Genomic DNA, 27,998 nt, shown 5'->3' on the forward strand with positions numbered 1-27,998 from the left:
GAGATTTTGCCTGTGTTTAACATTATGCCTTATTTAATAAGGTTCTAAAGAATTTTTTTCAGCTGTAAAGATTTTAAGATGTTAAATAATTCTAAAATGTAGCAGAATTTCTCTGTTTTGTCACCCCATCCCTCCTGTTTGTATCCTTCTTCAAGCCTTTCCTCACAAGGAAGTAATCCAAATTTAAGAAGTATGCATAACATCTGGAAATATTTCCTGATTATAAAAATTGTATAGTTTGAATTAAATTGGTTACTTCAGTGTTTTTGCATTGGCAGTTCTGCCATGGAGATTTTTTCCAGTGTCAAAATAGCCCTGTACAGTTTATATACAAGGAGAAATAAAAGGGAATCATTTTTATGGACATTAAAAAGCAAATGTATTTGTACGGACGTTTAATAAAACAGCTTTTTCATGATTCATATTGTCGCTGTGGAATCTTTTATGATTTGCAGTTAATACAGAGACCATATATTTTAGAAGTAATATGGTTCACAGGGACCCTTAGCCTTTCCTGCCTTAAGTTTTAGACTTTTGTTCCCGAATTCCTGAGGACAATTATCATACTTACAGAAGTATGAAAGCGGCAAAAATGCGGCCGGCGAAGATGATGGGAATGAATGACACTTTGATCGTGAAAAATAAATTACTCAGCGCTCACAGACTTATGCATGTAATATGTTCTTGTGTGTTTGTTTGAGCACAAGCCCTGATGATGGCTCCTCACTCGCTGTTCTTGAACCTGTGCCACTTTGTCGGTGTCGCGCTGCGCGTTCCCGATCCACCTGGAGACGTGCCCGATGTACATACGGTCACCCCCCCTCCGTTATATTCAGCAACTACAGTAGATGGCGAAATGGCCGCGTAAAGGTGCCAGAGGGTGGCTCCCTGTCATATTCCGAGTTCGCGGGGGGTCTGTTCCTTCTGGAACAGCACGCGCGCCGTGCGGGGGGTTGGAGCGCAGCGGTGCGCGCGTCGCGGACAAACGGCACAGGAAGTGGCTCACAGGGTTGCCATTGCTCTCCGGTGACTCTGCTGCGCTCTTTTTACACCTTCCTTCTAAATAAGGCTGCGGGCCGTTTGACATATGACCGCCGGCCCAATTTGGGCTTTGCCAACGTGCACATCACCGATCGGGGCCGCGCTGCGCGCTCCGGTGACAACCCCCTCCTCTTTCTCTCCGTGTCACACGCGGACTGACAGCTCGATCGAACTCCCACCACAGTTGCCATTGCAGTTCCGATCCTGCTGGCTTGCAACTTTTCTCTCGCTCGCTCTCTCTCTCGCGCGCTCTCTCGCTCTCTCTCTCTCTCGCTCTCTCTCTCTCCCCACCGCCTCCGACTACCGACTTTGTTCGGAAGTCGCGGTGATATATAAAAGATGCGCGAGTCTGTCGAGGTGAATTAGGGTTGCTTTTTTATTTTTTCTTCGGGGTGACTGGCGATCCCTACGGCGAGCGGTTTGCCCATCGAGAGGCGCGCGGAGCTGCAAAACATGATCATCACCTCCTCGGGCTCCGTCGCGCGCTCCGCTCCTCTCGCAGCTCCGCTCCCGGGCTTTCGTTTCATGCCCGACACCCTGATCCGCCTTCCAAAAATAAGCCAGCACCACCATGCCGAGGGACGAAAAACAAGAAGAGAGGTATTTTTAGGGCCAATAATTCGGACCACGTGCCCCGAAGGTAAACCGGATGGCCACCGCGCACACGTTCCTCATCAGTATGTCCCGCGAGGCCAGCGCGCGCTGGACGCCCACCGCCACCCTGCTCCTGGGGCTCCTGCTGGGGGTCGTGTCATCACATCCGATCGCGAGCAGGACTAACGCAACTTCACTGGAGCAGCAGTGGGAGCGGCTCTTCTCGCGCTCCGTGCTCGGGCTCTCCGGGGAGAAGGCGGACCTGCGCTGGGAGAGCGACTACCTGCTGGGCATCAAGAGGGTGCGGAGGCTCTACTGCAACGTGGGCATCGGGTTCCACCTCCAGATCCTGCCGGACGGCTCGATTAGCGGTGTTCACGATGAGAACCAGTACAGTGAGTGGCGTCCAGTGACCGACACACGGCGACGGCCGCTCGCCAAGTCACCGCAACTTGAGCAGCATCCGCGCATCTCGCTCCCTGTTATTATGGTGCATGATGTTGGACGGGCCGTTCGGGCGGCACTCGATGTGTCTTGTGTCCCAAAGCAAAGATACTGATCTGTTAAAGACCGGCGTCCATCAGCGCTGCATGTCACCTCCTGGCTCGAGCATGACACGAATGCTTGGGACGAATTTAGACGCCAACTTATTTTTACACCGATCCGCTCGCGGGCCCACGAACGGGCGCTCCCGCACGTCTCGCTACGTGCGCGCGCGATGAATATTCCGCCGGTGAAGTGAAAACGAACGCATTCTATTGCCCTCCGGTCTCTGGCGAAATGCACATGCAGAACAAAAGGCTGCTCGCGGACACGCATCACAACCCGCAAGGTTACACCCACCGCACGGCGCGGCGCGTGCATGCCATTGTTACCCCCCCTCCAGCACCGACCCCCCCCCCACCCGAAGCACGCGGCATTGTGTCATTGCGAAGGGTTTGTGTCTCTGCAAAGTGTGACATGTGCTGTTTTGCGGCACCAGGTCTGATAGAGATCTCCACGGTGGAGCGAGGAGTGGTCAGTCTGTACGGGGTCACGAGTGACCTGTTCGTCGCCATGAGCAGCAGAGGAAGGCTGTACGGATCGGTACGTGTGCCCCGTTACCACTTCACTTCTTCATCATGCCGCTGTCAAGCGCCCTGCATCTGCCTCTGTGGCAGGATGCGTGCGCACGCGAGCGCGGTGTGTGTGCCTGTGTGTGTGTGCGTGTGCGTTGGCATGAAACCGACTGCTGAACAATTTAATAATTGCAGCTAGTATGTGCGATCCGCTTTTAACTGTGTTGCGTTGAGACCCGGTGCGGTTTCATCTCTCCTGTAAACCACGAAACGCGTTGCGAACATTTAATGCGTACGGAGGTAAAAGCCAGGCTTCCCTAACACATAATTGACGCTCTTAAATAATGAATGGCACCCGATCGCCTTCATTGTGGGCAGCGAGGAGCGCGGCGCGTGGCCACATCCCGTTAGAGGCACCGCGTCGCGTGCTGCGTGCAGTAGTTGCGCGCGCCCAATACCCCACACGTCACTGCGCCTCGTGCACTTTAACGCCGGGGACCCTCCGCCGGCGACCGAGTGCCGTTTTAGGGAGTTACGCTTCAGCTGCGCAACTGTGCGCCAACGCAACGAGCCGCAGTTTGTTCACAGCGCGGCTCTGCCTGGGGTACGTTTGGGGTACATTTACCACAAACCCTCCGTGCTCGAGTCGCACGAATCGCTAGAGATGCCACGACAAACTGTTCATAAGTATTTGCGTTCAGTCGCGTTATATAAATTGTGACACGTACCTCTTATTTCCGAGAGAACATGTTCGGGTTGTAAATGATCACATCCACGCAAGGGAGGGGCGCGCCGCCGTGCCGGTGTTGCAGCAAACTTGTGTGTGACTTCACTACTAACATTTATAGTTATTGTTATTATTTTCGGGCCCCGCGGCGCTATCGGACACCGGCTTCTCACACGACGTAACTTCACTATAAAACGCTCATTAATTACTACACTATTAGAGAATCTTATTAGCGGCACTGTGGGGCCTGAGCTGAGCACACACTTCATGTGGCCCCATCTGGCCTAGTAAATTTTACTGCTCGAAGTTCTCATCATGTGTCATTAGTAAGGAGAGTAGAAGGTGGAACTGGACCAGTGGAGCAACCTGCTTTCAGAGACCCGGGAGTTAAAAGTGCCTCCGAGTTCGGCTGATGATACATTTTGTGCTTCTTTTACATACTTCTCCGCAAGGGATGAGAAGCATTTCATTGACAGACGAAATTACACAGAGCAGTCACCGTTTTCTTCCAGATTACATGAGAACATATGCCATGGAGCCTATCAATAAAATTATCCACTGAGGAAATTGTAATAATTGGTTATTGCACTTACTAATCGCTCCCTTAATTACAGAATTTAAAAAGGGTAATGCTGAATAATCAGTCAGACTGTAACAGACTATAATTTCCCCTCCTGCAAATTGTTTTCCTCCTGCAATGAAGTACAATCTGTGTTTGTGGGAAAGAGAGGGAGGGGGCCTAGAGGAAGTGGCTGGGTCTCATTCACTTTCTGGGTAATTTTCTATGGAGGAGATGGGTGGGTCCTGCAAGAACAGAATGGGTCCCTAAAAGTGTATCCCATGTGCCACTATTGTGTACAGGCACTGGGTGCGGGTGCGAGGCTCACCCAGTGCATCTCAGCCTGTATTGGCAGAGAAGAGGAAAAAGGAGAGCGATTCGTTCACTTATACTTCAGTGCTGTTTGTTTTTATCCCAGTATAACCAAAAAGAGAGTGTTTGATGAGAGGAAGGGAGCAGGGTATTATTTTAGATGTGGAAAACACAACTGCTTATATTTTTAATTGTTTGAAGTTAAGACTGAACTGCATTGCAGATTGACTGAAGCCAGAATTGATGGGGTGGGGCAGCACTGGGGGAGGGTATGTGATGGACACATTGGATCCACTTGCTATTTGCTGTAACCTCTGTCCTGGAGGCACTGAGAGCTTCAGCCACTGGAGGTTCCTGCACTATTTTTGCTTTATTGGAGCAGTAATTGACATCTGTCACCCTGGTCTCGCTTTTAGGTATTCATTAAAATTTTTTTATAACATGACATGTACGAATGTCATCAAGCCATTAGACAGTAGAACATCAGCAATTAACTACAACATTTTCTGAGATAAAAGATCAGCAGAAGTCCATTAGCGCTACTGGAAGGAACTATTAATTTGGACAGAATTAAATCAGTTACTTATCATGCTTTTATTCATAGGCTGCCATGGGCAATCGTTTGATATTTTATACAGCTCTTTATACATCTGGCAATTGTTCTGCTAAAGAAATTTATGTAAAGTGCCCCACTCAAGGGTCTTACAGCAGGAGTCCCCCTGGGATTGAACTGGCACCCATATATTTTATGTGTTTTATACACATCCAGGTACTTTTACATTGATTCATTTAGCAGATATACTTTTCTCCAAAGCGACTTCCAATGAACTCTATGTAGTGTTATCAGCCCACACACCTTATTCACCAAAGTAATTTACACTGATATACTACTTACACTGGGTCACTCATCCATACATCAGTGGAACACACTCTCTCTGCCACTCACACGCTATGGGGGGACCTGAACAGCATGCCTATGGACTGTGGGAGGAAACCCACGCAGACATGGGGAGAACACGCAAACTCCACACAGACTGAGCAGGAATCGAACCCATATCCTCTTGCACCACCCAGGTGCTGTGAGACAGCAGCGCTACTTGCTACCTTTGCCGCCCACCGCTGCTTTTGTCAGACAAGAAAACTGAATGGAAGAAATACTCACAATAAAATAAGATAAATACTGAAGTGGGGTACACAAAAATATATTACTAATATATTATTATTATTATTATTAAAAATGAAAAGGGGTATCACAAAATGTGCCCCCAGGAAAAGTACAGGCATCTTGTCCCATTTCAGTGACATCACTGATGTGGACTGTGCATTTGGGTGGCCGAGCGAACGTACCGTACCCGCAAGGGGTTTGTAACTTGAATTCCACCCCACTCCTGATCTTGCAACTTGTGTGTTTTTTTGGCATTTTCAGGCAGTCTTCCGAGACGAGTGCAAGTTCAAGGAGACCCTGCTGCCAAACAACTACAATGCCTACGAGTCTTCCATTTACAAGGGCTTCTACATCGCCCTCAGCAAGCACGGCCGCGTGAAGAGGGGCAACAAGGCCACCACCGCCATGACGGTCACACACTTCCTCCCCCGAATATGAACTAAATGTCGCAATAACCCACTCACTAATTTGCACATGTAATATAATAACTCACTGACACATATTCGAAAAGACTGACTGCAAAACACTACATATGATAGTATTTATTCTGTCTTTATATATGTATATTTGGGTAGTTACCTTTATAATAGGATTTACATATATGCCATAATTTGCTGCTTATTATTTTTACGATCATTATATACTGTAAAGGGGGAGAGGCTTTGCCGGTCTTCTCACTTTATATGGGTGCTTGCCGTAGCTGACGGAAACATCACCCTGTCAATGGTGTGACTGATGTCCTCAGCTTTTCGAGGTGAAACGGATACTTTTTATTACCTCATACAGCTGCCTCCGGAGAGGATGCATGAAGTTACGCGCGGCAGAATGTCTGTTAACCTGTTTGAGAACGTGACCCTTAAGATCACCATTGTCATTGTCCAGCAAGGGGAACTGAAGCCCTCTGGTGCGGTTCCCTTACCATGTGACAAGATGGTGCCCCAAGGTCCCAACCTCACCCCCCACCCCCCACACCGTCATTACTTGCATGCAAGAAACACGCCTCACAGTCAGAAATAGGGTTGACACACAAGCCACGTGACTCTCAGGGGGAGTTGTAGTCTAATTCCTGGAGAGCCAGGAGTATCTCAGTTTATTTATTTTTTCCATAATTAGACAAATTTAGTAATTGAGACTCTGAGCTGGACAGAGACCAGAGGAAGCTATGGCTGTGTCTGGAGCCAGAGAAACCCCAAGGTGAAGGGGGAGGGGATCTCATCTCACTGAAGACTGCCAAACCTGGTCCAGTAGCCTTGCGATTTCAGGACTTTCTTGGGACTAGCTTGGAGCCCACCATCATCAGAACTCAGAACTGTCGACAGCTGCATCTTGATTTCAAAAACAGCAAAGCAACCCTGCTGCCAGTGGATTTGGACACTGCTGTCAAGCACTTGAGCTAAGCACCCCAGCTTATTTAAGTCTGGTAAGTGCTCCATTAAAGAAGTGTGTAACGAGATATATAAACTGTAAAACTGCAAGCGCTGCAGCCTGCTCTACAGAGCACATAGGACTACTGCAAATAATATGAATAATATACAACGCCGGGGAAAAGAGTAGCGTTACGTTGCTTCGTTCGTGCGACTGAAAATGGCCAAACACATCTTAAATGTACGAGCTACTCTCAGTGTACGTCCCCTATGTGTAGACCATAATGAGATGAGATGGTCTCGCACATGTCTTGCTGGGATGCCTGCATTATGAAAACTCCTGATCATTTCGCCATGAATTGTGAAATAATGGCACCCGACCCTGGTGGTGACAAACTGTCCCACACTGGCATTGCAGCAGCAGAAGTGTGCTGTAGTTGGGCAGCAAGGATGGGAAGCCGGTGACAGCCAGGATGTGGTGTCCAGGGGAAAGATGGAAGATGAAGCACTGCGCGTACATCAAGGTACGTCAGGGTACATCGAGGACTCTGGGATGCCTGCAAGATGCCCTGCTACAATGCCAAGGCTGCTGCCCCTATCTAGGACTGTGCTGCCTTGCTGAATGGGGGTAGAACTGGCCTATTTTAATTTGGAAAAAAAAGACCGACACTGGCACCGGTTGTTTGTTTAACCTTGCAAGAATGCGGATCCGGCTGGGGCTAATGGGCTACTTCCTCAAATACCTGAGCAACCCCCCCCATTCCCACCTGTCACTGTAAAAAGACATCGGCAACGACCTCGAGATTCCGGCGGTGCTGTGGAACGTCCAGCGCCGCTCGATCCGTTTTTAGTCAAAGGTCGTGGCGACAGGCTCGCTGACCCTCGTCCAGCGACACATCCTAGACTCCTCCTTTTTATTCCTTCCAGAATTGACTCTCGATAAGTCCTTCATTGATTAACTAATAACGCACCGCTGAGTGAAGAAGAACAAACATTGCACGGATTATAGTCAGTTTGAAATGCTGCGTTTGTTAAATTCATTGTTATCTGCTTTTTTGTTGGCTGCTGACCGATGGAAAGACAGGGTCATTCTGGACTCCCGGCAGCCCTGTGGGCAACAAGCATGGCCTCATGACTAATGTTATTAGTGTCCAAAGTTATGTGTAGCTTTTAGGACAAAAACGTGGAGAAAAATCGGCACCAGTGCCATTTTTTGTCAGAATCCCGGAATGCCTGAACATATCACAACCTTCTGACTTTCAAAAATAAGTAGTTGTCCCAAAGTCAGGAGCAGGCAAACCCAAGCAGCCCTTTGCTGCATCGCTCGGGTGGAATGGTGCTTTCCTGCTGCTTGGCCCCCACCCTACTCTGCATCCAAAATGTATTTGGGAGGGGACATCTGCAGGCTTGTCGCAGTGTGTGCGAGGGGGGAGAAGAGAGCCTAATCAGAGGAAGCCTCAGTCTTCCCATCATGCTCTGTTTTTGTGCAGAAGCGACTAAAGGCAAAAAGGCTTTAGCAAGATCAGTTTACTGCTCTTCAGGAAATTACCTGCTATGCCACTCTTGGCTTATTCTGCTATTTTAAGCATATAATCCTCCCCTCATGCTTCAGGTGTCTCAAATGAGCGAAGGTGGTACGTGCGTTTTCTGGAGGGACTTCCACATGAAGGTCTGAATCTCCCCTTTGTGCTTTTGTCCATGCAGTGCATTCACTCGCAAGAAAGTGTAATAAAAATGAGTTGTGTAAAAGCAAAAGGGCCCTGCTTCAAATGGATGGCACGGTGGCCTCTTTGCGTGGGCTGTGGAGAATTAAATTCCGCTTTGTTTTCATTACACTGAGCTTACTTTGCCTGCAGAAATAAAACTTTTTTTTACTGAAGGGGTTCAGGAACACCTGTCTGTATTCAAAGAGCATGTGAAAGGAACAATTTTTAAAAAAAAAGGAGTGCAGAGGAATTAAAATGTGGAAGCTGATGAGATCCCTAGAAGTTCTCGAGAGATAAAAACTGGACAAGGTCCCTGGAACTCAGGGCCACATGTGCAAGGTTCCTCTGGCTATGGAATCAATACAGCATGTGAATAACGCACTGGGAAATAGTTGGGAAAATAAAACCCTGGCAACTGTGTTGTCTACTCCTGCTTCTCAGTTTATTTCATCAGCTGCAAATCAGTCAAATTGAAAGGATATTTATTTCATCTGGACTATGAGGGCATGTCAAAGCAGGTTCTTACAGCTAATATTTGCTTCAGAACGTAAAGTTGCCTTTCGACTCTTGCACATGTATTTCAAATAAAGAGGCTAACTGATCCAGTGTAGAGCTCCGTAGTTTTTGTACCTGTCAGATGGTGTCACAGTTGAGATGGATTTTTTTGACTGTTCCTTTCAGATCCTATTTACAAAACTAACTACAATGGAAAGGTTACGTTTTTATTTATGTATTTATTTAAATTATTATTGTTGTTGCTGTTGTTTTTTGCCAGTCCATATGGGCACAAACACGCTGTCATTACAAGGACAGGTAGCTTGTGGTCTGAAACCGTATATGGGATTTGCCATGTGTGAGAGCTCGACTTTGGTGAATGCTGTCCTTACGGACAAATGGTGATTCCTCATAATCCAAGTAAAGAAAACAAAAAGACGAAAGCTGGGGAATTTAGAAAGAGGTCACTGTTCACTACCAAAGCATTTGAGACAGCCAAGTGTTCACCACTGTGATGAGCAATAGCCTGTGTGCTGTCTGGCCCGTGCAATAAGGTGCCCAGCTCCCAGAATTCCCTGAGACAAAGGCTTCCATGCGGCATGGGAGGCCTCGGCCAGGGAATGGCAGCGTGTCTTTGTGCGTTCCCATGTGCACTGGCGTCCGTCGTGTCCACTCTCACGTTTCGTATTCCTGCACTGGGGGAAGGCAGCGTCTGCTGGGTACCCCTCTCTTTGTTGACATACCTCACCTTCTGCCTTAGTTCTGAGTTGTTACAATGATTGTAAATTAATAGGAAAAACAGACTTCTCCAATCATTTGTTTCTGAAAAAAATACTATGATGACGAGAGTGAGAATAATAATATATAAAATGGTTTTCCTTTTATTTTTGTACGTATGTGCAATGCACAAAAGTCTACTGTATTCCTGAAGTAATAATAAAACGTTTGTTTTTCTAAGGGTTGCTGGGGTGTTTATTTCCTTTGTCACACCTGTGGGTGCAGAAAGTGCCCCCGAAATGTGAAGTCAAAAGAACGGTTACTGTAGTAGATCATAAAACGTTTGCACCACACTGTCATACTATGATAAGAAAAAGTATTTAGGGCACAAGACTCTTTCTCCCGAGTGCTGAAGCTGAATTGTTCAGAGAAATGGTCCAGTCACCTGTAATCACTGCTGGGAGCATTTCAATAAAGCTCTCAGTAGAAATTGGAACATCTAGAAAGTGTGCTCAAAATGACATTTCACATGTACATGTTTCTGTGAGTAAATTCCCATTTGTCACCTTTGATGGTGTGAGTGTTTCTGTGGAGGCAAACATCCAACATCAGCACCATGTGACACAGAACAGTTCAGTGAAACAGAGGGTGACAGTGAATACTTCCCTAAGCAAGAGCTGCATTGTTTCTCGAGTACAACAAAAAAGAATTAATTCACTAAAAGCACTGGCAATACAGCTGAGCCATATACTGCAGCTGAAGCAGGATTGATTGGCAACAAAGCAGATGGCATAGGAAATATAACAAAACACAAAGCACTATTAACGATCATAAGTGAAACTGTAACACTCCAGCAGGATGTGAAGCACGTAAAGAAATGATTGATAGTGAAAATAATCGGAAATAAAGCTCCACCAGTGTCTGCCCACCACGAAAGCGAATTAAATTGGTTCATTTATGAACGCATATTCTCGCAGGTAATATACGAACTATATATGTATAGAATATAAAAGCAGTCACATCGCAACATTCCGTGCAGATGCTGTGATAAAGACACACTCTGCCAGAGCAGGTTTGCGACCGTTGATAAGTGAGGTTCTGGCGCCCCCGTGCGGTAGTGCTGCAGAGGTGTACACGGAGCGGACACTTCGGTCGGAGTAACAGCAACGGGCTGTGGGAGCCGATTTCCCACAACCGAAGAGGAATTTATTCCCGAAAAAAACAAAGCTGCTGCATTAGTAGACAAACCCCACTTCTGCTCAACCGAGCATTTAGAAGTTAAATGTGTAAAAAAAAAAAAATCAAAAAGTGTCAAATGCACTTTTTTAAGTTTGGCTTCAAACACAGCAGCAGCAGGAGGAGGAGGTACGGTAATGCCCTCAAACGGACTCTTCGTATTTCTATGTGCTTCACTTTGGAGAAAAGCGCCTACTAACTGAATAAAAGTACACGTAAACACAGTAGAGACATTTTAACGAGTGACCTTACCTACACAACTTGCAGAGTGTGTCCGCAGGATGTTCCCCGAAATCTCTCGGCCGTGTGTTGTTGGAGTGTAAGGCTGCTCGGGCACTTCTGTGGTACACTTATGGTGCACTATGGTACAGCTGTGGTACACTTTGGCCCAAAGTTTGGGGCAGTTATGAGGGAAATGTGACGGGAAATAAGGTGACTGCAGCGGCGGCGTTCACTTAGTCATTGGAAATACCTCTAACAACGTGTTTTTTTACCACGTTTCCCTCTCGCTCGCACTGCAGTCCACCTTCATACAGACATGCTTGAACTCGGGAGTCTCGCTTGGCTCGCGCGTGAGCGGCGCCTTCCCGCGGATCCGCGCGAGCGGGCAAGCGCGAGACAGGAGCCGCAGCTCGTACGGCGAGCGTCCGCACCGCCCCCCCCCGCTTTACGAGCACAGCGCCTCACATCGCTGTAATGGTCGCGGCCACTTACACACGACGTCCTCTGCCATGCCCATATTCACCGCGTCCTTCCGCTAGAAAGATTAACACTTGACCCGTAACATAAGCGGGGTGAAATCCGGAAAATTCGGTCACATTTTTATTTTTTTGTGATCTTCTTGGGCGGCGGTGTATGAGCACCACTGACTGTCACATCACATGTTGTAACTCATTTGCCTCAAAGTTTGAGCCCCATGACCATGTTCGTGTATGTATTCGCTTTTTTGGTCAATAATAATAATAATAATAATAACAACAACAACAAGAATTCATTCAAATCGATTCAAATCGAAATAACAATCATTAATACTAAACGAATAGTCGCTTTTATAGTCCAGGTTTAAAAACTGTAGTGCTAGTATAATAATATACCACATGATTCATGAATTTAAAAAAATAGTTGTACACAACGTACAGTCCTCGTACTGTAGTTACATACTTGACGTTTGTCACTGTCAAATTGCACCACGCTCCTCTTGCGCCTTCTCCAAATACCAAAGGACTCGCGCGCGCAGCGAGTGTTTGGGTTCGCGGGTCCCGCTCGTGTCCCACGCAGAGAGCGGTGAGGACGTCGCGCGGGGCGGCGCGAGGGGATCGAGGTCACAGTAAGTAATTTCGCTGAGCGACAAACCGCCGCGCGCCAATTACCTTCGAGGTAAACAGACGGCGGCGGAAGAGCAGCGGAACCCCGATGCCCTCTTTCCTTCCGCCGGTGCCCTCAGGGATCTATCTCCACATCTGCTCCGGGGGCGAGCCTCGCGCTCAGGGATGTGAGCGGGGAGAGGCTTTAAATAGCCGCGAGCTGGACCCGGGCTATGTCAGAGCGCAGTTCGTCTCGTGCAGCGCAGCCCTCAGAGACCGAAACAGTCGGACCCCGAGCGCTGCCCTCAGCATCTCCGCCGTGACCGAGACCGAGACGATCATGAGCGCGCACCCGGCTGTGCTCGTGCTGTGCCTCGCGGCGCTGGTGAGCTGCGTGCCCAACCCGTCCCCGCTGCTCGGCTCCAACTGGGGGAGCCCCAGGAGGTTCGTGCACCTGCAGACCTCCTCGGAGGTGAACAACATCTACCTGGAGATCCGCATGAACGGACAAGTGAGGAACACGACGAGCCGCAGCTCCTACAGTGAGTGTCGCGCTTCCAGCGCTGCTCCCGGTGTCAGTAGAACCTTGGTTGCGCTCCCTACAAACATCATCACGTCCTCATGTGTTTAAGGCTGTTTGAGTGCCAGCTCTCCACATGAGCGGCTGACGTACATACGCTTCCTAGTAACATGTGCTATTTCATTTCCTCCACTTCACGTGGCCCTCTCGCTCTGGGTCCACCGAGGTGTACTGACGGAACCCGTGTCCCGTGCTGCCAACAGGTGTAGTTGTGCTCAAGGCGGAGACCAGGGATCGTCTGGCCATTTACGGGGTGAAGAGCAAGCGCTACCTGTGCATGGACGAGGAGGGCATCCCCTTCAGCTCTGTGAGTGCCACTCAGTGCCGCGCTCGGGGTTCGAGGGCTGCCCGGTCACACGGTGGCCTTGTTGCTGCCTCTCAGCTCTTAGTTGTCATGTTGCGGCTGTTAGCGGGTGGCACGTCACCTTAGCTCGTGTTTCAGGTGTCAACCTCACACTGAGCTGCATTCAACCCCTAACGCTGTACAATTCTGGCCTTTGCGGACCGGACTTGGGCAGCCCTGTTGTAGGTCTTTCTTTCGATAACGGTGGCAAAAAAGCCTCGTGATTGGAAGCTCACTGCGTATGACAATGTGCCCATGTTCCAGACCGTCTGCAGCAGGGATGACTGTCTCTTCCACCACAAGCTGCTGGAGAACCACCGCGACGTCTACTACTCCTGCAAGAGCGGCCTGCTGCTCAACCTGGAAGGCGCCAAACAAGCCTACGAGCCGGGCCACAACCTGCCGGCCTCGGCGCTCTTCCTCTCCGAGAAGAACACGGTGCCGCTGAGGCGCCTCCTGCACAGGGAAAGGAGGAATCGGCACATGGACCCTTCAGACCCACTGCGCGTGCACAGCCAGCACGGGGAGGGCTCCGAATCACTGCCTTACCCGGATACGGACGTGGACGCGGAGCAGGAGAATGAGCGAGAGGCCGAGGTGTCGGAGCAGGGCTGGGCCACCTCCAGGGAGAGCATCACCTTCGGTTTCCACGACGACCCGCTGCAGGTGCTCAATCGCATGGACCCGCAGAGCCCTCGGAACACGGGGCACATCGGCTAATTTGGGACAGAAGCACCAAAGTGACACCTGGCAGCGGTGCGGTTTCTCCAGCTGGTCTAGGAAACGGTACCCTATTGTTTTACCTCTCTTTTCTTGCATTATTTACACTGCCTCTATCTTTTAATCATATCTAAGTGGTGATGGCATTAGCTGGAAAACAGCCAACTATTACACCTTCTTTCAGAACAGTCTGAACTTAAGAGTGAGCAAAGTACATGGCTCAGACACAGAGCAGTGTATAAACCAGTGCGTTCACACTGCTACACAGTGAACTGATGAACTGCAAACTCCTTTTGTCTTTCTGTACACTTTACGATGCACTGTCGCACGTGCTGCTCCCTCGTGAAGCGTTAGGCACAGCAATATTCAAACGTTCATCATCACATCTTTGAGAGACTGACGTAGTTTGGGACCAATGTCCACAGTAGAATTTTCTGGGACCAGTGACCAAGGTAAAAATTTCTATGCAAGAAAATGTTATATGGAAAGGAGGCTGAGCAGTTTTAGACCTAAAAAATAAAAATAATTGTTTTTGGTAGGTTCCAGACACCACCAACAAAGACCAGGAAGAGACCAAAATATTCATTTAAACATAAACATATATTCAGTTACCATCACCCAAAGCAAACGAGTATTTATTTATTTAAATGTATTCAGTTATGGTTATGAAGAGTATTTATTTATTTAAACACATCCTATTATTAATACTCAAAGCGAGAATATTTATTTATTTAAATGTATTCAGTTATTTATAATATTTATATGGACTCAGTATTGTCAGATGCAATGGAGAACATTTTATATGCATTTTCGTACTATTAAAACTTACCAATAAATGTATAAAAAGACAAAAAGTGTGTGCCTCGACTTTTTAGATCTTATCATGGAATATTTCTGGAGACATCCACGTCTTACTGAAAAAAATACTTTTGAAAAAATACATTTATGTGGTTCACTTTTACTTTTGTCATCATTATAGAAATGAAGGTACTCTATTTCTTGCCTTTTTATTTTAACATTGTAACACCTGAAAGTTTTCCTAAAATAACTTCCTAAGAACTTGAGAACTGAAGCCAGAATTATGTTTGAATGTAGTGAGACCCTCCCCCCAGTGACAGTTTCTTGTAGATTTTTTTTCTTGTTGAAGGGTAGCTGAATGGGAGCATCTGCCATATAAGCCTGCTGCTGTTTCCTATTCCATAAGTGTTCCCAGTGCCGTTAAACAAATAAGCACGCTTCCAATAGGACAAAGAAATAATACTTTGCAAGAAAGCTTACAAACAGAAGAGAGTCGATGTGCTACAGTTACAAAAAAGGTGGCTGCTGGTCACAACTCGTACCTACAGTTCGCAAAAAAGGAGTTAAACATCTGTCGATCAGAGCGAGTCTGACCACTGAGAGTCAGAGCCCTGCAGGCGTGACGGAACACAATCAGCGACTGTGGCTCACACCTGAAATCCAGGGTAAAGTCACATTCTTCCATTTATTCATACTTTCGTCCAAAGCAACTCACAATTACTTTCTCATTTACACAGCTAGGTAACTTTACTGGAGCAATTTAGGGTAAGTACCTTACTGAAGGATACTACAGCCAGGGGTGGGAATTGAACCTGCAGTTCGAAAGGCAGGAGCCCTAACAACTACGCTTTCAGCAACATTTCTGTAGTAATTAAGTGCAGAGCTGGAGCAAAAACCAGACCATCCCATGACCCTTGAGGACCACGGCTCTGTAGTGCTACACCCCACGTTCCAGCGTGCCGTTTCACAGCTGTCACATCTCGGCAAGCCTCAAAACCAGTTAAAAGAATGACTTTTGAGCAGCTAAACGTTAAGCTGCTGAAATGTTTGATAATCCAGCAGAAGGACAGAAAGAAAAGAAAAACAGAAATCGATTTCCACATCTCACATCAGCGACACAAGAGATAACTCAGGAGAAAACAAATGAAAAATTAAGCTTGTAGCTGATTTCCAAGTCTGCAAAACCATTCACATGCCATGTAGCTCACTTAGAATACACAACTAGGCATCTTAATTCTTTTACTTTACACACAGTTTTTTTTTTTTTTTTTTTACCATCAACAGAAAAACCAGAAGGCTCATTGGTTCATGCACCATAAGAACATGTGAAGATTCTCTTCAAAATTTCTTTGTCCTTGTTTGTCTTTCTGATATTCAACAAAAAACCTGAATGAAACCAACAACAGTCCATTGAATATCTTACAAAGGAAATATTTTTTACATTTAACTGTGCAAGTATTATTTGCCTATAAATAAGGTAATAAATGCTTTTTCAAGGGAAAGCATTTTGTTAGAAACATCAAGTCAAATCCTGTGCAAAGATCAAGTTTACAGTCAATGAATAAGGAGGTCTGGTCTCATAACAGTATCTAGGCAGCAGGACATAAGACACACAAAACTGCTGGATGCTCTTACATCTCTTCCTGCAGCTTTATGTTCATTCATCCCTTTGCAGAACCCACTTATCTATCCACCGAGGGCTGCAGGTATGCTGTCTGAGCCACAGTTCTACTGCGTTTTTGCATGCAATTCAGACACATGGTGAAGGAACTGCTGTGTGCAGACAAACTTATGATATGCATAACCATGAACTACACTAGCTACAGAGAATATAAACAGTTGCATTTTTTTTTTTTTTTTTTACTTGTATTGCTTTTCTCACAGGAAAAGAATTATTACAGAACTCGAGGTCAGCTGACTTAAAGCACATAAAATTGTAGGAAACCTTTTCAAACAGTGTATTTCCTTGAATTAAAAAGGCCTTCAATAAATTTAATCTTAATCAAGGTACAACTGCACCATGCTGAATTCTAAAAAAGCTTTTAGATAAAACCAGTTCAGCCATTTGTCTTTCAGAGCTGCCCAGCATTTGGCCTTTCGTGTTTCTTGCGCTCTTCTGCTACGGTTGCTCTTTGAGAGACTTCAGGTGGTCTTTCCTGTTGACGAAGATGCAATGGATGGCAATGGGAGGCAAGCGGCTGGCGTCGCCATGGCGTAACGTTACAACAAAACGGCAAATGCCAGTGTTGGGGCAGGCAGAGAAAATGTGGGACACTTTGACTCCACGTGGCACACTGCAATTCAGGTCCTCTACTAGGTAGCGCACAGCTAGGCGCATGTAAGCACCATGGGTCACGACCAGGGCATGTGGGACCACGCCATGGATGCCGTCATCAGCAAGGCCTGCAGGGGGCCCCAGTGTTCCAGGGGCCAGTGCCATCTCTCCATCACAAGGGTGGTCTGCAGCCATGCGCTGGCACAAGGCCTCCAGGAAGGCCTTGACCCGGAGCTTCACCTGAGCCAAGCAGATGAACACGCTTAGTGAACACTCTGGCCTCCAGTCTTCCATCAGTCTCACTTTCCCACCTACATTTACACAAGTCAAGCACTGAAAGTCAGGAGTCAAGTGATTTCTAGACCTTTACTGAATCAGGTCTGAGTCCCCTTTATGCAAAAGACTGTTTTGGTCCAACATGAAGGAATTAAAAAAAAAAAAAGAAAAGAAATGTCACAACTGAAACTTTGGTCAAGTTGACCATTTCCTTTTTGTTTAAATCCCCAGCATATTACAATTTCTAGACAGCATATCTTTTCATTTCTGTATAAAGCAAACATTTTAAAACTTATATCCTGTTACTCTGTGAGGATATATATGTATAAAATACGAGACCAAGTCAAAAAGAACCCACAATATTAAACTGTTCCAATACAACTTATTGTACTTTTTCACTCACTCCCTTATATAAATCTAAATGTAAATATATATATTTATGTATTTTATGTATACAGTGGGGTCTAAAAGTCTTGAGACCACCACAGAGAATGCTTCTATTTTGCATTATTTTCTAATTTCTTTTTTTTTTTTTAACTTTATTAGTTTTTTATCAAATATATCAAAACATTACAACACATAAACCAACACATCCACAACCATGTACAAAATAATCTCACAAAAAAAAAAACCCTCCTTGTACATAGTAGTGCCAGCATCCCTCCTTCCTGAACCTGTTCTTTATTCAACAAAAACAGCTAAATTTATCAGAGTAGCCTGCATAATTGAGAATCTATGAGAAAGCAATTTACATTGTAAAATCCATAAACATTATTTTCTAATTTCTAAACATTCTTACTAGGGGTCTTAGACTTTGGACCCCACTGTATATCTTCAACATAGGACTGAAAGGGATGTTGGATGCATTAAAAACAATATAAATTATGTTGAAGGGTTCTTCACTCTCAGCATCTAGCTTGTGGGTTTGAATTCAGCAGTCTTTGTAAAGTTTGCTTGTTCTTGCTGTGTTCCACTGGATTTCAGCCCACAATCCTGTGTTTCAGGTGAATGGACTAAACTTCCCCCCGTGTGTAAGTGCATTGGTTGCCTTGCTGAGTCACTTTGCTCACCAGATGCTTGTAAGCAGCTCAATACATCTAACTCCAGCCTTTCCTGCTATGATGACCCTGCAGTTATGTAGGAGTATGCTGACCACGTGTTTCCAATGAAGGCCATGGCAAACAAGGATATCGTTTAAGGCAACTGTGAGGGATGATGCATCAGCAGTGCTTATTTTTCTGGCTGCAAGATGGAATGTTGAAAATTTCCAGAATTCCTAATCCTTATAAAGTGGAACAAGAGCAGTACTCAGTATTCCATCCCTCATCTGGTTAATTGCTTTATCTGCATTTAAAACAACTGGACTGTTGTAAGACTGTTTCCAATGGACTATTCTCACAGGTGGAGGTGGGGGTGTGCAGTGGCGCAGTGGGTTGGACCGGGTCCTGCTCTCCAGTGGGTTTGAGTCCCGGTTGGGGTGCCTTGCGATGGACTGGCATCTCGTCCTGGGTGTGTCCCCTCCCCCCTCCAGCCCTTCACCCAGTGTTACTGGGTTAGGCTCCGGTTCCCCACGACCCCGTATGGGACAAGCAGTTTCAGATGGTGTATGCGTGTATATTCTCACAGGTGACATGGTGTCATCTGGTGCCTGGGCTGCTCAGGTTGAAATCGAGTTCGGCTTGTGTGGCTTTCCTTTAGGTGCTCTGGTTTCCTCTCACAGTTCAGGTGAATTGGCAATGCTAAATTGCCCATAGTGTGAGAGTGAGTATTACCATGTGTCCCACCCAGGGAGTACCACCCCACTGCAAGCCTTAGGCTCAGTGATTCCAGGATAGGCTCTGGATCACCACAACCCTGCCCAAGACAAGCAGTTAAGTGTGTGTGATTGTTTCAGCTTCTCTGACAGCTAATTGTAAGGTGTGGGGCAATGCCATGTGCAGACATAAGAAGCTTGTCAATTGGAGACTGTCAACCTTGACACTGCATTCTTATCTTCTGCTAGTTTCATAATTAAACTTACTGATGGACATACAACAGGTAACATCAGGTTATGCTCAGTGATGAATGTACAGATGTGTAGCTTTTGATCTCACTTACACAGTCTGTCTGATACTGCTACTTCAGTGGCGGTGCAGGGGTGGGAATCGAACCTTTAACCTGTGGCTCCAAAGGCGGTGGCTCTCAGTAGCACATTATGAGTAATGCCAACTATAAAATTTTAGGGATGGGTGGCCAACTCATGAAGGCTTTTTTTTTTTTTAATAATAATAATAATAATAATAATAATAATAATAATAATAAAAAAACCTGTAAAAACTTCAGTTAACATAACTTTATAATTTTAGTTTGGATCCAAAGGCAGCAGCTCTAATATACATGTTTACCTATTGTAATCTGTTCTCTTTTCCATATCATGGCAATGCAAATTAATAATATTCATAGGCTCCATTATTCCCCTTCTAAAACCGAGTCCAGAGTCAAAGTAGCAATTTCATTTCATAATATCTTCAGTCTTCATACAGCTTTCCAAAAAGCACTTCTACGGCTGACCTCACTTCCCCATGTCACACATCCCTTGAGAAAAAGTTTTCAAATACTTTCACTTGGATACATTTTAAAAGTGCAGACAATTTCCACAGATGACTGAACTGCACTGAGTGATGCAAAAAGCACACGTGAGGCACTGCTAGCAGTGTTGTCTGTAACCACAGGAATCACTGCATTGCTAGTAACATTCCGTCACTTTACTTGCGTGTACCAAAAACTGCACACATTGCTGTACACATGGACACACCGGAGGCTCCTTGGCTTATGGTGACCTAGCCACTGAACACAGCTCCCAAAGACTTTTTGTAAATGTACATATCAAGCTCAAAAATGGCCTCTATAAGAGCAAATTGTTTGTAGTGATAGAAAACTTTAATCCAGTGATGTAGAGAGCATATTTCTGTGAAATGAATTTAACTTGGCTAAAATTGTGGAAAACAAAAGTTCTATAAATTCTCATAAGCAGATCTAGTTGGAATAAAGCAATACAGAAATTAGTCATTTCAGCAGTAATGGCAAGATTAAATCTTCATTAGCTGCACAAAATGTATTACCAGCAGTTATGCTGCTGATTGAAGATAGAGGCCCGGTTTTTCCAACTTCCAATACAGGTAGAAAACAAAAAAATGATTAAGCAAAAAAAAAAAAAAGGGGGGGGGGGGGGGGAACCCCACACATGACAGACATGCCATTTGATGAAGAGGAAATGCACTCCTTGTTTAAAGTTTAATTTATTTATTGAAAAAAAGCTATAGAAATTAATGCCTACTTGACCAGGGAGAATAGCTTATAAAAACATGGACCCAAAAATGCCGTTAAGTCCATGACATAATCATGATCCAGATATGACATATAAAAATATGTATGTTACTTTGAATGAAAAGTGAAAGCTAAGCAACATAAGCATACCTTGGGTTATAATCTTATTACGGCAAATGTCTAAGTACAGCAGGCGACAACTATAAAAGATATAGCATAGTTGAGAAATGATGTCAAGGAAGGTCAAATGTTTGCTGAACTGGCAAGTGAGAAAGATGTTAATCACAAAGAAATTTCAGAAAGCTCTTCCTGAAAAGCATGCCTGCTACTGAACAATCCTGGGGATATTAAGTGCTCTACAGTGAAAGCTGCTGGATTGGTGCAGTGTCTTCTTACACATAAAGGCAATCTGATGAGTGGGAATTTCCTATTTCATAGCATGAAATCTGATGCCAAGGGGTTAGCCTGTTCCTTCTACTGATGGGACACCAAACCCGACTTGTCCAGTATTTGAGAGATCACAAAAAAAATTCTATGAAATGGATAGTTCTGACGCATTGTAATCTGTGTTAGACTCATATTCTAGTAGCAGTGCGAACAAGTGGAGGCTCCACTGTTGTCACTGTTCACTTCTTGAAAACACACTTTCAGGAGATCCAGTCTTAGTTCATTAGACATAATTACTGTGTGTCAGGAAAAACTGCTTGCTTTTTCTCCTCTTTGTCCAAAGCAAACATTTCACCAAAAGGGTGAATATTGCAATAAAATGCAAGTTTGAGTACTGGACAAGATATTGTGACCAAAGGATTATAACCTTAAAACCCTAAAGCTGTTTTGTGCCTGGTAACTCACCTTACTTGCTTTGGTAAAAAAATGCTAGTGTAATTATGAAAATGTACAAGTTACACCAGTCAGAGCTGCTTGGATCAGCTGAGAAATTCATTCCATCATTGGAATGGGGGTGTCAAAAAATAATTTTAAGGGGTCACACTGCCATCTAATGTTTGTTTCATGAGTTGCACTTAAACACTGTCCTCAAATATTTCCAGCAACTCAGGGAACAAATGACATCACAGTGAGGAAAATACACAGTGGTTTAGCAGCACTAATTTTTTAATGCTCAGCAAAGTGCACCGATATCATTAATACTGGGGGGGAAAAAAAATAAAAACTTTGCTAGGGCTACAAGATCTTCCCATGACCTGTGAAAATGTCAAAATGGAGTTTTAAAAAATAATTAAAAAAAAAGCCAACAACACAAACAATTGCAAAAACTCTGGTCCTCAGCCTCCTCCTCTTCCCAAACTTACCTGCTCTGGGGTCTCTCCTGCAGGGGGTGTGAACTCTGGACATGACAAGCCAGCTGCTTTGGCCATGTTCTTCAAGTGCTCTACCGGCTGCCCTTCTGCAGTGCCAAAACTCTGCAACCCAACATGCCATCGGTGTCATGGTAAGTACTGCATGTGCAAGCTCTTGTCAAATGACATCCCACAACAATATACATAATTACTGGAATTATTATTTAGCTGATGCTCTATGTGCAAGACAACAAAAACTTTAGATGAGCAGTTTATAAGGATTTGCCCATTTACTGTACAGCTGGGTATTCCTAGTTTCACTTCAGTATAAGAATAATCTGGGCCATTTCCTTGGGACAGGTATTTAAACAGAAAAGTTGCGGCATCTGTACTGCTTCTTGTATGCATTTATTCATTTAGCAAACATGTTTTATACAAAGCAGCTTAGTGGGCTTATAGAATACAGTACAGTGACACCATTAAAAAAGTACAGATAGTGAATATACTAAAAAGTACATACAAAATATACAAATATCCAGTTAATTTGGACTTTGTAATATATATATTTCTACTATAATTTGTACTATATTTTTCAAAACATATCTTTAGGTAGTGGAATAATGATTGCGTATGCTACACATTGACTTGAATTGCACAACACATTACTCAAGATGATCACTGCAAAGCCAAAAAGACAGACTGGTGCAGCCAAGGTCACTTACCCTCTCTTTAAGCAAGGGATCACTAATTACTTTGATGCCAGCACAGTGTAAGTTGTTTCTCAAGATGATGTCAGCAGTCTAAAATGCAGCAGAAAAGCATGGGCTTGCTGGTAATCATTTTCAGATTAAAGTTTCACATAAATGTATGTAATGACTAGGATAGAGTCGTTTTACTCATTTAGACACCTGGATATTTTACCGAAAAAGCTCAGGTCAAGTACTTTTCTAAAGTACAACAACAGCGCCCCTCCTGGAACCGACAGCAGTCCACTCCGAAACTGCTGTTACCCTCTGTATAGCGGATTTGCAGCTGATTATCAGCTGTTATCCTTGACTCCAATTTCCAAGTGCAGTTCTTGAATCTATGGAATGGTCTTAAGCATTAAAGTAAAGCAGCTGAAATGTCAAGTACTGCAGAAATTCAAATGCAAAGGGAAATGGGATTTTGAATCAGTCTGGTGTAATTGTTGTCATCAGGTTTCTTTCCTGGAATACCTCATTTGTAATTAATTTATTACAGCACTTGCTGATCGTGCAGATGTACAACTGCATCAGACAGAATGTTGCATCAGAACTAAATGATTCAACAAATTTGTCGCCACCCGAAAACCACAAACAAAGATGGTCACATAATATAAGGATTACTGCAATCACTTTGCATTTTCCTGTTGATGTCTCACATCCTTTTGCACTTATATAGCTGAGTGATCATCTTATAGAAGTATTTTGCCCAGATGTTATGACCTCCTCTCCTAGTTTTTGTCTACAGAAATATGCTGATATTACATTACTGAGACACGCAACTTCTCCAGGAATCATTACAGAGATTTCCAGCTTTTCCTTTTGTTCTTTGCCTTAGTTTTGAACTTTGCTTTTATTCAGTTCTGCCTCACCTTGTAAAGGTATTGCATTTCTGGAAAACCCTTTGTAATGTGAACTCTCAAAATGGTACTTACATTTGAATTATTTTCAATGGCAAAAGATTAAATGCCTCCCTGAGCTGCAAATGACACCATTTATGCTAAAATATCACCAAACATTAAAATGACAAAAAATTGTTAACAGCAGCTGGAATAACAAGGCAGGTCCCCTTCATTATTACTCTATAATACTGTATAGCTGTCCACATTCAGATCTTTTCCTCCATTTATTATGTACCATACACTTAGTCTGGGTTTCCTTTAGGTGTCCTGATATGCTCCAACAGTCCAAAGACATGCATATCAGGTAGATATGTGACTCTAAACTCCCCCATATATATTACACACACACAGTATATGTGTATCTGAGATGTCGCTTTGGAGAAAAGCATCTACTAAAATGTAATGTAAATGTTAAAATCACTCTGTCACAAACCCTGTGCTAAAGCCAAAAACCATATCTAACCCTATCACCACATAAATTTTATGGGACAAGCCACAATAAAATGCTTACCCAAAGATTAAGAAAACAAATCACACTAAACATGTTTACAAAAATACATTCATTAGCTATAGATAATCAGAAGAAAGAGTCCCAATCAGAAGACACTGCAGGTACAGGCTGGAAGTGCCCTGCCCTATGGGGGGGGGGAAGAGTGCACTCAAAGTTTCGTTACTCTTCTCACGAAAGGCCTGTTCATGAGACCCATGCCCTAATAAAAAAAAAAAAAATTTCAGGGGACCTTAGAAGAATTGTAGAGATGCATAGAGCTAGAAAAAGCTACAGATGCATTTCTAAAGGCCTGGGTGTTCATCAAGACAACCTGTCAACAAATGGAGGAAATTTGGTAGTGTTGCTCCTCTCCTGATGAGTGGGCATCCTGCAAAGATTGTGCAATGCTGAAGGAAGAAGAAAAAGAACCCTGGGGTAATCGCAAAGGACTGCCAAAAAATCTCTTAAATTTGCCAAAAGTCTGTTCATGTGTCAAAAAACACCCTACAAAACAACAAGAATCGTGTACACGGGAAGATACCATGAAAAATACCACAGCTCCAACAAAAACTGCTGTAGGCCTCAATTTTGCAAAAGTCTTCCTGGAGGCTCTGTAATGCATCTGCGACAAAGTTCTGTCGACAGATGAGACCAAACACCTTAACAAAAACACAATCTTACATTTGAATGGGGGGGGGGCACTCCTCACCAACATCAAAACCTCAACCCCACATGGAAAGCATGGTGGAAGGCTCTTGCTTTGGGGCTGCTTTGCCACCTCGGGGCCCGTATATCTTAGTATATCATAGAGGGAACAATAAATTACAAGTTTTATCAAGAAATTTTACACAAGAATATCAGGGTAGTGGTCTGACACCTGAAGCTTAGAAGAAGTTGGGTAATGCAACAAGGCAATGACCCAAAGAACAGGAGTAAAACAATAACAGAATGGATTAAACAAAACGAAATTTGTGTTCTGGAATACCCAAATTAGTTCAGACTTAACAGATGCTGTGCCATGACCTGAAGAGCTGTTCATACATGAAATATCAATGAACTGAAACAGTTTTGTAAGGAGGAATTGTCAAATGTTCCTTATAAAAGTTGTCTCAAGTCTGATCAGCAGCTATATAAAATGTTTGCTAAAGGTTATACTAGTTAATAAACACAATGGTTCAGTCCTGGACTGTGAGCGTTTAAAGGATGTAATCAAACAATTAGTGCAGTTTTCTGTGTGTTATTTAAGCATGGTGTCTGTTTTTGTAATTTGGCAGAAGACCAGACCAAATTTCGTAATTAATGCAATAATCCAGATAATTCCAAAGGATCCATGAGTGTTTCCTTGCAAATATAGAAACCTTAAAAAGGCCAACAAACATAAGTAAGCATTTTAATGCCTACAACTCCTCACATACATATAGGTTTCCTTGCACAATGCAATGTTTGCTGTATCAAATGTACTTGTGATTAAATTACTTGTAATATTTGTGAGTCTGTCACACTGCTCTGCTACAGAAATGTAGTGGTGTGTGTCTAAGACTACGAGTCACCCTGCATAAAGGTGTCAGCTAAATTACATAAACATTACAATTCGCTTTGGAGAAAAGCATCTTCTGAATCAATAAATGTAAAAGTCTTGTACTGGTCAGCAGTCTTGAGGCATGAGAAATCCAAATTTGGTCCTCAAACACAAAGTAATGACTCAAGCTGAAGTAGAGGTATTAAACAGAACTCCTCAAAACTGAATTCTTACAACTCAAATGGGCTTATGTGAGGGGATGATTGTACATCGGATGCACTCAGGGAAATTACTAGGATTATAAAGCAAGCAGTACATTAGTAAAGGATACAAACAAACCCAAAGACTGCTGTTCACTTCCCCTCTGCACTGTATCATGATGGACTTTTTTGTTAAACAGTTCTAGATAAGCACTGAACTGTAACATACAACAAAAGGCACCTTTACTTGTTCCATACTAGAATGATGGAATTCAGTCTTAATTTCAGTAAGACCTCAGTAGGAGGTCATGCTTTTAGGTATAGAGCACCTAAACTGTGGAATAGTCTACCAGTTACTGTCAAATGCCTTCTGTCTCGGTCTTCAAATCCAGACTGAAAACTTACATGTTCACTCAGGCATATCATCACGAAATTTAATTCCACTTGGCTGCATTTCTGTTTTTCCCACCTTTGTATTAAAACATATTAAAAACTTAAGTTATAATTACTAACAATTTCTTCTTGTTGAGCATTGCTTCTCTACAATAAGACCTGAGGAGGCTAGCCGGGCGTTACAGAAGCACCCAAGCCAAGTGAAGATGATGACCAACCGCCATGACGGACAAGACATACCTTGCAGAACTGTAAAATCAAGCTACCGTACAACAAGAATGCCATTATTACCTGTAAACTGACTTAGAAGTCCTCTAATCTAGAATCCCCAGGAGGAGTGGGCAGCCACTGACACTTGGACTCCCAGAGTTTTTTTTTTTTTCTCCCTCAGCTTTCAATTGGGAGTTTTTTTGTTTCTTTCCCCCTCTGGCCAGTAGGCATACTTATAGCTTTATAAAAGCATTGATAATGTATTACGCTAGTTCTGTAGTCAGCTGTCTTTTTCATCCAATGTATTTGTTTCTTTTCCTTATGCCTGTGATGAAGCACTCTGTCACTGTGTGAGAAGAGCACTCTAGAAAAATAAACTGAATTTTCCCACCTTCTCCAGTCAACATAGGATGCATATTTACCCAGTATGATTGAAGATCAACAAATAAATGTTTAAAATTGAGATGGGTAAGAGAACTCCTTGCTGCAGTGACCCTGAATTCACCTGCTGGGCACGCTGTAGGTCGCTGACAAACACGTTGGTGAATTTCAGGTCTCTCAGGTAACGGCCTGCAGCCTCCGCCTGCTGAAGGCCTGTCTCAGACAGCGGCACATCAATTCCCTGTCCTGGAGAAAACACACACACACAAAAAGAGAAGAAGCAGAGACATCATGTGTAAAGCATGTCTCCCAACACACATGCAGCCCAATCCTCAGAATATAAATTTAACTGTAAATATGAAATTCCTTTCCCTGCTGTATTATTGCTCATGCTAGTGGGGGGGGAAAAAAAAAAAAAAACCATTCCTATAAATTAATGTTGTTGGTGGGTAAAATTAAGCAAACACTACTGTAGTAGTGACTACACACAAAATGAAAAATGTGAGGGGTTCGACACTCATACTACATGCAGCATTTATTATACCTTGTAGCAGCTTGTCCTTATTGTACTGGGTTTCACCACTGGAGACCAAGAGAGAAATGTTAGAGTCCAGACTAAAAAGGAGACTGTTAAAAAAAACATGATTATGATCTTCAAGGACTAAATGTTGATTTAATAAGGGAGTAAATCGAACACACATCAATGGCTGCCTTACGAAGGTCTCTTAAACACAAAGAAAGGAACATTAATTTTTAAAAATAAAAAAATAGTGATAAAAATGCACTCGACAGAACAGAAGTGGACAACGTTCGTTTCCTAAAGGACAGCGAGCGAGAGAAGACTTGAGGAGCCGCTCTCGAACCGTGACCTTCGGACACCGGACGGACAAAACACCGCTGCGTCAAAACGAATAGCGTTCGCGCCTCATTATTTATACGCAACGGGTACATGCCATGCCGTGGTGTACGGAGTATTTAACCACGTTTCTCCAGTAAAACGCTGAGACGCAGCTGTAACTGTAAGTTACCAGTCCACACTCACAAAGACCATGATTAAAACCCGCCGTGCAGCCGCGCGGGCTACTTACTGTCGCACTATAGTCAAACCAAAACTAAGCATCGCTGCGGATTCTTCTCTGAGGTAGTTTATGAACCGGCGAGCTCGCGGACAGACCCTGCGTCTGCCTCCTGCGTCAGCTTCCTGTGGTAGTACGTCATAAACCGCTGCTTCCACTGGATGGCCTTAATCATAGTATGTTACCGGTCTGTTCCGCATTGAACGCCGC

General features: G+C 44.2%; 3 protein-coding genes across 3 annotated transcripts; 2 read left to right on the forward strand and 1 right to left on the reverse strand.

Annotated features, from left to right (window-relative positions):
- Positions 1-1,204: 1,204 nt before the first annotated feature.
- LOC108918664 (fibroblast growth factor 6-like) lies at positions 1,205-9,115 on the forward strand. Its single transcript, XM_018726143.2, has 3 exons — positions 1,205-2,030; positions 2,618-2,721; positions 5,718-9,115. Exons 1-3 carry the CDS (start codon positions 1,691-1,693, stop codon positions 5,892-5,894), a joined length of 621 nt encoding a protein of 206 aa, XP_018581659.1. The 5' UTR covers positions 1,205-1,690; the 3' UTR covers positions 5,895-9,115.
- Positions 9,116-12,512: 3,397 nt separating this feature from the next.
- fgf23 (fibroblast growth factor 23) lies at positions 12,513-14,110 on the forward strand. The gene is made up of 3 exons (XM_018726231.2): positions 12,513-12,820; positions 13,062-13,165; positions 13,466-14,110. The coding sequence occupies exons 1-3, from the start codon at positions 12,619-12,621 to the stop codon at positions 13,919-13,921; spliced, it is 762 nt and encodes a 253-aa protein (XP_018581747.1). The 5' UTR covers positions 12,513-12,618; the 3' UTR covers positions 13,922-14,110.
- A 1,890-nt stretch (positions 14,111-16,000) lies between these two features.
- LOC108918659 (fructose-2,6-bisphosphatase TIGAR B-like) lies at positions 16,001-27,993 on the reverse strand. The gene is made up of 6 exons (XM_018726135.2): positions 27,801-27,993; positions 27,257-27,294; positions 26,837-26,958; positions 22,597-22,674; positions 21,887-21,997; positions 16,001-17,234 (listed from the first exon to the last, which is right to left on the reverse strand). Exons 1-6 carry the CDS (start codon positions 27,830-27,832, stop codon positions 16,839-16,841), a joined length of 777 nt encoding a protein of 258 aa, XP_018581651.2. The 5' UTR covers positions 27,833-27,993; the 3' UTR covers positions 16,001-16,838.
- Positions 27,994-27,998: the final 5 nt, after the last annotated feature.

Source organism: Scleropages formosus, chromosome 21 (genome assembly GCF_900964775.1).
Source record: "Scleropages formosus chromosome 21, fSclFor1.1, whole genome shotgun sequence".
Taxonomy (NCBI): domain Eukaryota; kingdom Metazoa; phylum Chordata; class Actinopteri; order Osteoglossiformes; family Osteoglossidae; genus Scleropages; species Scleropages formosus.

What these genes read in the sequence shown, in the direction of transcription:
- LOC108918664 (XM_018726143.2), top strand. Translation starts at nt 1,691, where the DNA reads ATGGCCACCGCGCACACGTTCCTCATCAGTATGTCCCGCGAGGCCAGC. An exon ending in TCACGATGAGAACCAGTACA is followed by an intron (nt 2,031 to 2,617) that starts GTGAGTGGCGTC and finishes TTGCGGCACCAG; the next exon opens with GTCTGATAGAGATCTCCACG. An exon ending in GAGGAAGGCTGTACGGATCG is followed by an intron (nt 2,722 to 5,717) that starts GTACGTGTGCCC and finishes TGGCATTTTCAG; the next exon opens with GCAGTCTTCCGAGACGAGTG.
- LOC108918659 (XM_018726135.2), bottom strand. Translation starts at nt 27,832, where the DNA reads ATGCTTAGTTTTGGTTTGACTATAGTGCGACA. An exon ending in ATCCCTTGCTTAAAGAGAGG is followed by an intron (nt 21,998 to 22,596) that starts GTAAGTGACCTT and finishes GTTGGGTTGCAG; the next exon opens with AGTTTTGGCACTGCAGAAGG. An exon ending in CAGGAGAGACCCCAGAGCAG is followed by an intron (nt 17,235 to 21,886) that starts GTAAGTTTGGGA and finishes TGCTTGGCTCAG; the next exon opens with GTGAAGCTCCGGGTCAAGGC.
- fgf23 (XM_018726231.2), top strand. Translation starts at nt 12,619, where the DNA reads ATGAGCGCGCACCCGGCTGTGCTCGTGCTGTGCCTCGCGGCGCTGGTG. An exon ending in GACGAGCCGCAGCTCCTACA is followed by an intron (nt 12,821 to 13,061) that starts GTGAGTGTCGCG and finishes TGCTGCCAACAG; the next exon opens with GTGTAGTTGTGCTCAAGGCG. An exon ending in AGGGCATCCCCTTCAGCTCT is followed by an intron (nt 13,166 to 13,465) that starts GTGAGTGCCACT and finishes CCCATGTTCCAG; the next exon opens with ACCGTCTGCAGCAGGGATGA.